The sequence below is a fragment of the Boleophthalmus pectinirostris genome, unplaced genomic scaffold (assembly GCF_026225935.1).
Source record: "Boleophthalmus pectinirostris isolate CB_2022bp ecotype Guang Dong unplaced genomic scaffold, ASM2622593v1 HiC_scaffold_2, whole genome shotgun sequence".
NCBI classification, from domain to species: Eukaryota; Metazoa; Chordata; class Actinopteri; order Gobiiformes; family Gobiidae; genus Boleophthalmus; species Boleophthalmus pectinirostris.
In genome coordinates, this window is record NW_026571152.1 from 18,821,672 (window position 1) to 18,836,333 (window position 14,662).

The following is a 14,662-nucleotide window of genomic DNA, read 5'->3' on the forward strand; positions in this document are numbered from 1 at the left end:
AGGTGTATGAAGACAACCAAGGTGCCATAGCACTAGCCAAAAATCCAGTCAACAGGCAGCGGTATAAGCATATTGATATAAAATATCATTTTATTCGGGAAAATATAAACAATGGGAGGTTTATTTTGGAGTACTGTGCTACTGAGCAAATGATTGCTGATATACCGACAAAGCCAGCTACTAAGCTCAAGTTAAGAAAGTTTTCAAGGGAAATGTTTGGTGTTTAAATGTGTTACTTTAAGACAATATAAGTCTCATTCTGTTATTTTGTTTTCTCCATGTAGCTAGTGACATAAGAGCGAGTGGGGGTGTTGAATGTAGTTGTGGAATAACGCTCTTATTAATGTTGTATTAAATTGTAATGGTTTGATTGGTTCAGCTTCCTTGAGGTGACGTGTGACGTATGCACGCATTTTTGTTAAAACAGATATATATGATTCAAGAAAGACCTGCAGTGTGATAATAAAAGGTTGAACTGAGAAATACACGCCCCGCTTTCTTTTCACCACGTTAAGTCTGCACGAGTCAGATACCCTTAACACCCACCATTTCAATCCAGGTTAAAAAAGCATTGTGACGCGCGTTACTGACATATGTACCAAGTAAAATAATACGCGCGCGGAGCAGCACGTCCTGTGCGTGTAGATTTCAGAAAATAGGATCCATCCTATTTTTTGACGTTCTACACGAACGTCCCCGTCAAAATACAGAGAGCATGTATCTATTGTTGTATTTGTGCATTTACCATCAGCACATTGTGCTCCCTGGGCAGTTGTGTATCATGTGAAAGAGCCCAGATCCACATACACTGTTAATTAGTGCTTTGAAATTTACTTTTGAAATCCTTGCGTTTGCCGTGGTCAGCCTGTACAGAAGGTAAATACAAGCAGCTAAACGCGCCCAGTCAAGTTTGATTGACTTCCCATTGAGAGACACAAGAGCCCGTACGTTCCGCTAAAGCTGCCGGTGGAGTCGCCTTCGCGTTGACACGCGGCTGTGGTTTCGCGGGGTGAAGTGCGAGCAGATCGTCACTCGTCAGGTGAAAACAAATTCCGACGTTTAACTGAACCCCAACAGTGACGTACGTCGTTCATCACACACAATTTGAACAAATTCACGTTCAAGTTCTTGATTTACAAAAGTGTTGCGTTCAGTTCAAAGTTCACTGAAAAATGAACGTGTTCAATGAACGCGTTCTTTTGAACTCGTTCATGCACAACACTGTACATAAGATAAGGCATAACACTTCTCCAAGGATTGATCAGCACAAGGCTGGCTCAACACAAGTTAAGACACAACAATCAGTAGAATAACAAGTTAGCATTGATGTGAGCAATAGCCATTATGATGGCACAAGGCCAGAGTGTCTAAGATAACAGGATTAGAGCAAGTTAGCTAGTTGCAAAACCCAAAACCATTAATCAACAACCTAAAACAAGTAAAGTAAAGATTACTAGAGTAAAGATTTCCATCTCTCTAAGTGAGTTGATGCAGGGCAGTATTATTATGGAGCAGAATTATACCTCATTATATTATAATTAATATTATATATTATTATTTGCTATGTATGATTAGGAAAGAAAGAAATGAAGGGATTTCTATAAAAAAGAGAACATTTTGTGTTATAAAATGTACCCTTTCCAGGGTAAATTTTTGTGACTAAGGTAACATTTTTGTGACAGGTATGATTTTTCGTTTTGTGCACTTCCTTATTTACACATTACTGGTTTATAATAACAGCAAATACACATATTTCTCACTGTGCGGCCCGCAGCTCCACTTTTATATTGTAAGGCTTAGGGGTCATAGTGAGGCCAAACACCAGCTCATAGTCAGGCTCTCCTGCATCCTCAGGCCAAATGAATCTAAACTTCCTCAGAAGAGTCACAAAGATGAGGAAGAGCTCCATACGGGCCAGGCCTTCTCCCGGACAAACTCGAGGACCTGGACAAAAATTAAAACAAATATTAGTAGTTTTCAAACTAAACTGCAATAAATCAGAACTCAGCAGCAGCAGCAGCTCAAAATCCATCCTTTCCTCCACACAAACCATCAGTCTTTTTCATCAACAGCCATACAGTCACTACTTCACCTCAGACTAGAAACCTTCAATTCATATCGACCCCCACCATCGCTACCTCTGCTATCAAAACCGTCATCCATGCCTTAATTTCATCCAGGCTGGACTACTGCTTTAGCCTCCTGTATGGTCTCTCATCCACTGAGCTCCAAAAACTGCCAAAGACTGCATCACTCTACTCCTAAAACAATTCCACTGGCCCCCCTTCCCACAGCGCATCAACAAGAAGATGCTCCTTATCACCTTCAAAGCCCTCGGTAACAAGGCTCCTCCATAGCTCACTGAACAGAAGTATTTTGTGTGTTTTGTGTTACTTCCTTGTGTACTCGCACTGTGGGAAAGGTCTGTTAAGTGTCTTGCCCAGGGACACAACGACAGCTTTCATCTGTGGGAGCTGGAATCACACCAGCCAACCTGTGGGTCAGTGGTGTGACCGCTCATCCTGTGATGTTTATGTCGAGAGCTGGAATCGAACCACCAACCTTCAGATCAGTGGGCGAATGCTCTACCACCTGAGCTACTGCCACCCCCAATAGTGAAAACTAACAAACATTTCTCTCCAGGCCTGGAGTCCAACATCACTGGCCCTTTTAGGGATCTGCTGTATTGCCTTCTTCTTTCAAATGTACCGTGAACTGTGTAATATTCAGTTTTATTTGGAATCAATTGAACAACATTGGTGGTTAGTGATGGTTTCTTCTTTTTTTTAGTTTATTTAATTAAGCATTATATGTAGTTACTCACCTCCACTCAGTATTCCACACAAGTAACACCTTAAGCAATGCATTGTGGATGAATCAGGGTGCACTACATTTTCCCCCACTGAACCTTGGGACATCATTACAACAGTGCCTTACCAGCAGAGAAGGGCAGGAAGGCATCTGGTTTGACAAACTCCCCTTTGTGGTTAAGAAAGTTTTCAGGGTTGAATTCATGAGGAAACTTCCACTGTCCCTCCTCATTGAGCGCTGATGACAAATTGAGGATGACAATAGTGCCCTAGGACCAAAACAGATATTTTACACTACTAAAGTGCACAAGACTCCATTCTGTAGATATCAGTCTTCAACCTTTTAAAAATGGTCTTAACCTGCAGCAAAAGGTGAGGCTAACCAAGGGGTAGTAATAGCTGACAATGCACTGTCATGCACCCTTTAAAAGGTAAATGGGGCTAGACTACATAAAGAGGATGAGACAAAAAAGTCCAGTTGAGACTGTGATAGAAATTTTGATTGTGAAAAGATTTCTTTCAATCTATCTTTGTGTAAATGAATGTGATTTCTACCTGAAACCCAGACCAGTCATTAACATGTGTAAAGGTTCATCAGGCACAACTGTCTCCGCCTTCAGGAAGCCTTTTGTTGTCCTCAACTGTATGTTAATTTAGTACCACCCTCTGAAACCAAAGTCACTCTGCTTTGATATGTATGTAACTTGTATTTCTGTATAAATACTCAGAGCTCAAATGCTCTGGGAAGAGGGAGATGGGAAGAGACGGGAGGAGACAGGGGTGAGAGGCTGTTGGGCTTTGGCCGAAACAGGCCTAGGCCCTGTCCATATCTGCTGTAACAAGAATAAACCTTGGTCTATATTCCAAAAACTCATTGGGCTTCGCAAATGGATTCATTATTTATCTTCAAGAGATATATAATTTTTGCCACAACAGAGACAATGATTACTGAGATCGAAATTTCCTACTTACTTTAGGAATGCAGTAGCCCATCAGCTCTGTCTCTCTGGTGGTTGCATGAAAAAGACCCAGAGGGGTAGTGTTGGCCACTCTCTGACACTCATGCACCACAGCCTGACAGAGCAATATAAAAAAGAATACAAATAAGAGAGCAAAGGGGTAATATATTCATAAAGATCTGCATGTCAATTGCAATTATTCAAATAAAATAAACTATGTATTTAATACCTGGACATAAGGCATGTTGTGTCTGTCATCAAAAGTGACACAGTCCTTTCCCTCCAGCACTCGGTCTATCTCCTGGTGACAGCGCTCTGGGGAGAAGACATAATAACATTAACATGACCACTGTATAAACACAAAACTGAACAGTACATGATCTAACCTTGGATTTGAGGATTGGTCATAAGGTAGAGGAATCCACTGAGCAGTGTGTTAGATGATGTGTCTGTGCCCCCAGAATGTAGATGGAGACAAGACATCAGCAGTTCTTCAATAGAAAAGGATGTGCCATCATTGGCTCTCTGTGGAAAAAAATTAAACAAAAAATAATAACATTTTGTCTTTCAAGATACAGCAGATAGCAATGGAATGACTCTTGAAATGCTAAGATTTCTAATAAAAGAACCATCAGAGGTCACGGATGTGTTTTGTTCAACAAAATAGCCCTCGATTTATATCACAACTATGGTGTGCCACAAGGGTCAATACTCAGTCCCATCCTGTATATGTTTTACACACTACAGGTAAAATAGTCAGAAAATATTTTTTACAGTATCAAAAATGCTTTAAACTGTCATGTCCACATTTCTGACTAAATAGTCTACTTTATTAGGCTCTTGTCAAAATAATATGATAAGATAAGATAAAATAATATATTTTTAAGTATTATTAGGAACCCCTAAGAGGAATTGCCCATGCCTTTGTTATTGGCAAGATCATCTCAAATCTGGTTGTCATTACAAATAATTTAAATTGTTTGTTTTCAAAGTGCTGTGCAAAGTATCCACCTTGTCCATTTCATCCAGATAGCTATCGACCAAATCCTGAGGTTGTCCTGGAACTCTGGTCTTCTTGTGCTCATTTATTATAGAGGAAGTCATGCTTTTTAGTGTCTGAGGCACAAAAACAAGAAAGAAATAATTACAATAAAAAGCTTTCCAATCATATTTAGGTACTACCTGTATTCTCTTAAAACCTTCTTTGAATGGTAATGGCAAGGAGCGAATGCAGGGAAAACAATCATACAGCTGCAAGAAAACACAGTGGTTATTACAGCACTGGACATATGTGTTTGTGTTTCAATACAAATATATAAAAACTCACAAAGCTCCAAGGTGAATTGATCATCTTGTTAACTTCAGTGAAATTCTTCACAAATTTTAGGATAAACTCATCATCATATTCAAATCGTTTTCCAAACAGAACAAGGCAGATCACGTTGGAGGCGATGTTGTGAAACATGACTTGAGCACTCAGACTTTTACCTAAATAACAAAATATATGACCAGCGTTTGTAGTGAAAACTGTAAAACTCGTTCAATGCTGCATTCCAGTTGGGAAGTTGGGAGGTTGGATTTTCCATGTTTTTATTCATGTTTTTCAGTTTCCGAAAATGTCCATTTCAAAATTCCGACCTGGAAAATTAAACATGGCTTTGTGCCGCATTTGAGAAAAATCTTGCAATATTGATACCATTTGTGTTGTTTTTCTTTAAGTTTTCCAGTACAGTCTCTTGTAATTCAGTCTCTGCAGTACAGTTCTATTATGTGCATACTCTGCCCACCTATGGGCTTCACTATTAGTTAACTCTTTCTGGTGTCCTCTCTGGTGCTCTATAAATATTGGACTGCTATCAAACCATCTTCTCTTCCTATATCAACAGGGCATTTGGATCTTGACCTACATTGAAGACTAGCTAGTCCTGGTGTCCTCTCACCATGGGACAGAGAAATACACAGCCCTGGGTCTGGACCACATTTCCAGGTTGGGCTTTGTGGTGAACTGAGAAAGGACATGCTCCTCCCAGCTGAGCATGCCACATGTCTGGGTGTAGAGCTGGTGAGCATGCATGCTGACTGTGTTAACATTTAACACATTAACAGTTTTTTGTTTGTGTTGGCCAAAATGTCATTACTGTACAAAAACTGCACATTGCTTTTCCTACTTGACAACTAGAACACAGCAAAAACCCAACAATGCAATATAATGGTTCCAAAGACTTTTTATTAATATGGGAGTTATTAAACACACCTGTGTTTTTCTCCAGTTTATTGATGGTGTGCTGTAGTTCTCCCAGAATCCTCTGCTCCATCGACTGTTTACCCAAACCAAAGTTTTTCATGGTCATCAAAGCAAAGCGACGATGCTCCTTCCATTTTTGACCATAATCAGCCAGAGCTACACCTGCGCCAATTGCACATAATTCACATTTATTATTAAAGCTGAGGTACCAATTTTCAAACAATGAAGGAGGATGTAGGTATTTGTAACTTGCTCAAAGCTCTGACATACCCTTTGGAAAATCCCAAATCTTCAATAATAATACTCTTGTCATTCACTTCACAGGCTCTCAAAGTGCTACTACTCATTCACTCCATAGTGGGTTATGGTAAAATACTACTTAAGCCACAACTGCCCTGGGGCAGAGCAACAGAAGTATGGCTGCTAATCTGGGCCATCTCTGACCACCCTCTGACCACCACATGCATACTCGGCAAGGTGCATGAAGTGTCTTGCCTAAGGACACAACAACAGAACTTGGTCAGAGTGAGAATAGTCCTCCGTCTTTTGGGTTGGGGGACTACTGCTCTAGCCACCAAGCCACTGTTGCCCTCTTCCTCTATGTTTAAAATAGATAAAATGTTAATGCTTGTAATGCTTTTACATTATAGCTGTCCATTGGCACTGTTTACCACTGCACCACATAGGTGTCCTACAAGTGCCTGCTCAAAATAATTATGTATATTTTCTAGAGTTTGCTTGTTTTAGAAAGTATTTTAAGATTCAAATCAGTCCCTTGTGGTTTTGATCTGATCAGTGTCCGATTATTGGTTTCATTATTTGGTTGACTGGGGAATGATTCTATCAACAATGTAGAGCCTGTGAATGAAATGCAGGCGCAGCTATTGGTAGAACTATTGGTAAAAAGATAACTAACTGGCCTGAGTCTTATAATATATTGGCTATTACACTGTGGTTGTGAAGTATTATTGAAAGTTTCCTTTGGTATTATAACAGTACAGTACACGTCAATAATACTTCACGTGTACTGTACTTTTATAATACCAAAGGCCACTTTACTTTGCCTAATAACTGTGACTGATTCACCAATGAACTGTCAGTGGAAAAGTTTCTTGAAAGCATACATGGAGCAACATAATCAAGTGGCGGGCATAGTGTACAGAAACATCTGTGCAGAGTACGGGCTGGAAACCCCAGGATCAAGGTGGGAAACACCTCCAAAGGTTGTGGAGAATGACCAAGCCAAGATCCTGTGGGACTTCCAGATACAGACAGACAGGATGGTGATGGTAAACCAGCAAGACATAGTGGTGGTGGATAAGAAACAGAGCAGAGCCGTGGTGGTGGACATCGCAATACAAAGTGAGGGTAATATGAGGAAAAAGGAACACGAGAAAGTAGAGAAATACCAGGGGCTCAAGGAGGATTTGGAGAAAGCCTGGAAAGTGAAGGCATCAGTGGTGCCTGTGGTGATCGGAGCACTTGGGGCCGTAACCCCCAAACTGGCTACAGCAGATACCGGGAAAAACAATGGACATCTCAGTCCTGAAAAGTGCAGTAATAAGAACAGCAAAGATACTGCGCAGAACTCTCAGGCTCCCAGGCCTCTGGTAGAGAGACCAACCACCGTGGAAGGTGAGAAACATATTTTATATATATATATATATATATATATATATATATATATATATATATATATATATATATATATATATATATATATATATATGTATATATATATGTGTATATATATATATCATAACATAGAATCTAACTGTTTCCCTGAATTCGTCAGTGTTTTGTACAAATTTCCTGCACCTTCCCCAATTCACACACCCACAATATAATTGTGTCTTGTTAGATTTCTTTTCACTGTCCTGCAACATGTTATTTCAGGCAGTAAATACTTACAATTCTGTAATTCTTATAGGAGTTTAATTAATTTACTAGTACAAAACAAGTAAAAATATAGTAACCTTTTTCTTCAAAAATAGCATTGATGTACACGTCCTGAGGTCGTCCGGCAAAGTCTACAGCCTTGTTAACCAGAGCCTTCTTCAGAGCCTGAGTCCCACTCACCACCACAGCAGCTCTGGGCCCTATGTACACACTGTATACATTCCCATAAGTCCTCCTCAACTGGAAACAAACAGAAAAACACAGAGACATAGAAGATCTCATCAATATGTAATATATAACATATTTTAGAGGCAAAACTCAAATTTTCCATTGAAGTGAAAGGATTCGCATTTAGCCAGAAATGCCATCAAAAAAATAAAAATAAAAAATGCGTTTAATGGCATTTAGAGGCAAAAGAGTGGGGTGAAATAAATGTAATCTTGTAACAGTTTATCAGATTATTACTTACTTTGCCCCATTCGGGCCTCAACCTGTATGTAAAATTGTATTTACATTATACCCCTGAGTGTCAACAAGACCCAGACTCTGCTGTGGCTCAATAGACCAGTCAGCCCCTCTGTGCATATTGGTATTTGTTTTGTCTATACATATATAAAGTATTTCTAAAAATAATTTCAATGAAACTGCCTTCACCAATGTGAGACACCTATAAAACTTTATTATAAATGAGTCACTGACATGACTTCGGCATTTTTGTGTTCAGAAGCCACAACTTTTCTAGTTATTAATACATAAAGGTTTACATTTTTAAAATGTATTTGTTTTATATCACTTTTGTTGTACCAATACATATTTAGATGAAGAAACCAAATTTTAAATAAAAATCAAAATATCATTCGGTCACATGTAGAATCAGTGATAACATTTGCTTGCACAAATTATAAAATTGACCAAATCATAAACTTTTGTCTGTGGCATAATTTTAAAAGCCTTGACATAAACATATAAAACTATTTTCAACATAAACACAAAATAACTACTTTTAATGTCTTAAATAAAGTTCTCCCCAAAAGCCTATTTCATCAATGTCCTTCGGTAAAACGAAGTTACACGGCCAATTTGAACAATAACCTGAGGTCTTTCCTCATGTATGTCATGACATCATTCTGAGGACCCTGCACGACTCTGAAGCGGAAACAAGATTCAGATATGGCTATTTAGTTTTTGCTGGTGACGCCTTTGTCATGAGAAGTACAAATGCCACAATTTTGGATGTCATTCGGTACAACATTCACATTTTTTTTTAAATTGAATTATTTAAAAAATATATTAAAAAAATATTTTCTAAATATATTTTTTTATATTAAAAAAAAATATATATATATATATACACTACATTAAATACATTTGAAATCAGTGCTTGGTATGATTTCAAGTTATGGCACTCGTGTGTTGTAGAGTAAATTGTAGAAGCCCCAGAGGTGAAGGGTAGCGGCCTGACGCAGAAATTCTAACACAGGAGAAGTTAATTCAGTTGTCTGCATTGCCTACTACAGTGTGACAGTCCTGACCACTCAAATGGTAGTTTTGATCCATATACCTACCGATTCAAAGTACTTCAGTGGGTTCTCATGGCTTAAGTTGAGTGCATTCCCCAAAAATGGCAGAGCCAAGGGTCCAGGAGGGAAGTTTTTGGGCCGTTGAGACCTGAACAGAATAAAGAAGAAACAGAGACATATCCACAGGAGCAGCACAGACACAAACATGGTTAGGACAGAGAGCAAATAAGGACATGTAGTTCTGATACAAATTAGTGGTTTCTTTAGCCCCGCCTCCAGCAATAGTGGACTTTACACCCATGGTGATATAAAGTATGGGCTGACTGCTGTATTTAGTGTTCTGGTTACCTGACATGATTACCTTAGTGTGCTAGATTTGGCGGTAATTGCATAACACATATCATTTTCCACTATATCACAGTCACACAATACAAACAATAATCAATAAGGTTTTATTTGACATCAAATTTATGTAACAGAATTTTTTATTGTTTTCAAAAAAAAAAAAAAAAAATCCCAGATCCCAATAATACATTGGCAGTATGTCCTCAGATCCTTGCTGCATATAATAGCAAGTTTATATATAGGAGTCCAGTAGAAAAGTTGTTCATTTGCATGTCATTGCTTGCCTGGATATCCAGAATGATATCTCTCTGTATTTGTTATACAGGTTAATATCAATTAATCAGTCGACACTTTTCATACAAAAAATGTAACACAAAATACTTTACAGTAGTTCACAGTGCTTATTCTTTTAGCATGTCAATGTGTTGTTCAGTTCAGGACTTGACTCGATGTAAGATCTTCTACACTTGTAATGCACTTCACAGGCTCGTCAAAGCCTCTCAAAGCACAACACTGTAGTCATTATTCTTTCACTCCGCACTCAGAACTTGGTCTGAGCAGAAATAGATCCTCCAGGTTGGGGGACTACTACTCTAACCACTGAGCTGCTGCCACCCCTGTACCAACCATAAATTTCACCTGACGAGTGACGATCTGCTCGCACTTCACCTCGCGAAACCACAGCCGCGTGTTAACGTGAAGGCGACTCCACCGGCAGCTGTAACGGAACGTACGGGCTCTTGTGTCTCTCAATGGGAAGTCAATCAAACTTGACTGGGCGCGTTTAGCTGCTTGTATTTACCTTCTGTACAGGCTGACCACGGCAAACGCAAGGATTTCAAAAGAAAATTTCAAAGCACTAATTAACAGTGTATGTGGATCTGGGCTCTTTCACATGATACTCAACTGCCCAGGGAGCACAATGTGCTGATGGTAAATCCACAAATACAACAATAGATACATGCTCTCTGTGTATTTTGACGGGGACGTTCGTGTAGAGCGTCAAAAAATAGGATGGATCCTATTTTCTGAAATCTACACGCACAGGACGTGCTGCTCCGCGCGCATATTATTTGGTACATATGTCAGTAACGCGCGTCACAATGCTTTTTTAACCTGGATTGAAATGGTGGGTTTTTCGTTTTTCTTCATACAAATTTGCTAAAATCACCGCGATATCAGCAGCGGTGAAACACCGGAGGTGCGCCCGCGTAGACCGTGATCCTGAGCGAAAGGACCGACGCAGAAGTCCGCGCTCCACCGAGATAAACGCAGCTGACGCCCGATCGCACTCGGGGTTCTCTCAGGGGCGGTCCTAGATTCCAAGTTCTAGTCCTGGTTTGGTCCTGGTGTAGTCTTGGTTTAGTCTTGGTTTAGTCCTGGTTTAGTCCTGGTTCAGTTCTGGTTTAGACCTGGTTTAGACCTGGTTCAATTCTGGTTCAGTCCTAGTCTTGGTTTATTCCTGGTTTAGACCTGGTTCAGTCCTGGTTCAGTTCTGGTTTAGTCCTGGTTTAGTCCTGGTTTAGTCCTGGTTCAGTCCATATACGGCGCAAAAGTTCAGCATCTTAACAGTTCTTTTGGTGAGAGTAAATTAAAAGTGCTGCAATAGTCGTGTAATGTTTTACATTTTAATGTATGTAACAAATGACTCTGAAATGACAGTAACAAGTCATAAATAACACATTACAGTTTTAAAGTCACTTGTCCAACAGTGTATCTTGTAAAGTTGTTGTAAACTAGAAGTCAGTTTGAAAAATAAATGCAGCCTTTCATTTACAGATCTCATCTAAATATAAAATGAACTGAACTTTGAACTAGTTCAAAATTAAAATTGTGAACTATGAACGTGAACTATTCACTTTGAACAAGTGTGAACTGAACTTTGAACTAGTTCATGAAAAGTGTAAACTTGCACAACACTGATAATATCGCCTACAACTTAAATGTCACTGGTGAAAACAACCTGCATAGGCTCATGATGTCTGCACTACTGTCCTATAGTGACCTGCCACATGAGGGGACACGCACACAAACACACACAAACACACACAAACACACACAAACACACACAAACACACACAAACACAAACACACACCTTCATCATCGTCATTAACCTGAGAACGCGCGGACCACGTTTCCTTCCATAGTTACTGCGCGGACACCGACGTGCTCCCGTGCGCCGCGTGTGGATCGTGTTTTCTCGCTACGCTGCGTAAACCGCGCTTCCTCCTGTGCGCCTCTAAACCAGAACTAACCCCAAGACTAAAACCAGGACTAACCCAGTCCAGGACTAAACCAGGACTAAACCAGAACTAAAACCAGAACTAAAACCAGAACTAAAACCAGGACTAAAGCAGGACTAAACCAGAACTAACACCAGGACTAAAACCAGGATTAATCCATTCCAGGACTAAACTAAGACTAAAGTAGGACTAAAGCAGGTCTAAACCAGGTCTAAACCAGGACTAAAACCAGTGATCTCATATATAAAGCATTTCTCTATCAATAATATTTTTAATATGGTTAAGGAAAGACTGGACTTTTTATTGTCTTTAAGTAAACAAAAGTTATTATGTTCAGATTTCCTCGTCTTTGCTACTTTACAGCAAACAGTTTCTTATTCATGGAGACTTGGGCTCAACAGCCAATTTGAAGAGATTTGTTAAACAATAAATGACTTTATAAAGTCACTTTTTTAAAAATCTATATCAGTCTTTTGATCTGCCACAATAATGTAATAATGAATTTAAATGAAAATACCTCAAATCGAAGCTTTTCTCAGCAATTTTTAGATGAGATTAAAATGAGATTAATTAGATTAATTAATTACAGATCATAATTAATTAATCTCTCAATTTTTTTAATCGCATGACAGCACTAATTTTATTTGTGTATTAAGAAATATCTGTGCAATGTAACTATTATTTGGATGGAAACGTAAATGTACGGTAGCAATTTTATGTTGTTTTATGGTAAAATAGTGAAGCACACGGTGCGATTTATAAGCTAAATTGAATGAGCTCACAAGTTCATTGCCCGGACTTGTTCTCACCGTCCGCTCCTCATGGCGATGGCGGCACCTTAACAAGCACCAACTGAGACAGAGAAACGGTGGTTTTATGTGTTTTAAAGCTAGTTAGTGTTTATTTTGTGTATTTATGCTCATTTCATGTTGTTATTGATAGGCCATGTTGAATGGGTAGAAGAATATTCTGCTACAAACGAACTTTGGAAAGCACGTGGTTGGAACAAGATGGCGATGGCGAGCTGGCCACAAACCTTCTGAACAGTACGCAGGAGAAAAACTTCCCTCTGTTGAACACTGCATGATTTGCATCTAAACTGGTAGGATTTACCCAACTTTCTGCAACGCTACTGCAGTGGATTCAGGAACAGTGAATTGCTAATTAAAGAAGCAACGAGTAGAAAAAGGACTTTTATTCTGCTATATACAGACTTATTCAGCCTTTTGCTGAATAATTTTAATTTGTGATTTAGTATTTTATTTTTAGACCATTAATTAATATTGTAAAGGGTATTTACAATGTAATTGTTTTTGGTTGTGAGAAACAGAACAAAGTTCTCTAACTTGAACTGAACTAAACAGAGTTAACAAAATTGTTGGTACTCCTCTGGCAATGAAAGAAAATCAACAATCATCACTGAAATAACTTGAAACTGATAAAAGCAATAATAAATAAAAATGTACTGAAAACTGTAAGACAAAAATAAAACATTACTTTTTACCTGTGGTTCAAAAGAATAATTTGAAAAAAACAAAATAATGAAACTGGCCTGTACAAAAATGATGGTACCTTTAACTTTATATTTTGTTACACAACCTTTTGAGGCAAACTCTGCAAACAAATGATTTCAGTCACTGTCAGCAGGTATTGTGACCCTTTTCTTGTGAGCAAACTGCTCTAGTTGTCTCAAGTTTGAAGGGTGCCTTCTCCAGACACCATGTTTCAGCTCCTCTCACAGATGTTCAGTAGAACTGAGATCTGGGCTCACAGAAGAACACTCCAGAACAATCCAATGTTCTGTTCTTAGCCAAACTATCAAGGTATTTTGGAACGAAATGTGTTGCCTAGTGTCAGAAAGCTTGGTCTCGGTCGTCGGTCACGGGTCTTCCAACAGGATAATGAACCAAAACACACAGCTAAAAACACCCAAGAATGGCTAAGAACAAAACATTGGACTGTTCTGGAGTGTTCTTCTGTGAGCCCAGATCTCAATTCTACTGAACATCTGTGAAAGGAGCTGAAACATGCTGTCTGGAGAAAGCACCCTTTAAACCTGAGACAACAAGGACAGTTTGCTGTTCTTGAAAAAATTAATTTTTTCTATTTTTATTTAATTGAAGCATGGCAGAAATCAGCCTGTGAACAGAATTTACTTCCTTATGAGATATCTGAATATTGCGAACTCTGTGCACCTCCACAGGCTGAAGGAGAAAGTTAATGAAATGAACTTTAAAAAAAAAAAAAAAAAGGAAACATTATTGCTGAGTGCATAGAACTCACACTTCCCAGCAAGAAGGTCGCCCGGGGCTTTCTGTGTGGATTTTGCATGCTCTCCCTGTGTCTGGGTGGTTTTCCTCCCGGTACTCCGGTTTCCCCCCCATCAACCCAAAAACATGCACCATATGTAGATAAAAAATCCTCTAACTAAGGTAGTCCTGACCTAGTCAGGCTAGTGCCACCTAGTGTCTCCACTCAATTTCTCTCCAATGACTAGGTCAGGAATTGAAATACACTAGACGGCTCGCAAAAACCCTAGAAGTGTGAGTTCAGGCACCAGCCAATCAGCGAAGAGACATACATTCTGTATTGGCAACGATTCCCGAGATCAAGGATTTAAAGCCGGAACAAAGAGAATGT

The 14,662-nt window shown here is 39.1% G+C and overlaps 1 protein-coding gene across 1 annotated transcript; it reads right to left on the bottom strand.

Annotated features, from left to right (window-relative positions):
- Positions 1-1,500: 1,500 nt before the first annotated feature.
- Positions 1,501-9,643, bottom strand: LOC110166835 (cytochrome P450 2B1-like). The gene is made up of 11 exons (XM_055155590.1): positions 9,479-9,643; positions 7,991-8,153; positions 6,024-6,176; positions 5,097-5,257; positions 4,952-5,020; positions 4,781-4,885; positions 4,156-4,294; positions 3,999-4,084; positions 3,783-3,884; positions 2,938-3,079; positions 1,501-1,944 (listed from the first exon to the last, which is right to left on the bottom strand). Exons 1-11 carry the CDS (start codon positions 9,638-9,640, stop codon positions 1,757-1,759), a joined length of 1,470 nt encoding a protein of 489 aa, XP_055011565.1. The 5' UTR covers positions 9,641-9,643; the 3' UTR covers positions 1,501-1,756.
- Between the last annotated feature and the right edge of the window lie 5,019 nt (positions 9,644-14,662).

Excerpts from the sequence above, each read along its gene's own strand:
- LOC110166835 (XM_055155590.1), bottom strand. The coding sequence starts at position 9,640 with ATGTTTGTGTCTGTGCTGCTCCTGTGGATATGTCTCTGTTTCTTCTTT. Across the intron at positions 4,085-4,155 it reads GACCAATCCTCAAATCCAAG|AGCGCTGTCACCAGGAGATA; the intron begins GTTAGATCATGT and ends TCTTCTCCCCAG. Across the intron at positions 3,080-3,782 it reads TGGGCTACTGCATTCCTAAA|GGCACTATTGTCATCCTCAA; the intron begins GTAAGTAGGAAA and ends TTTTGGTCCTAG.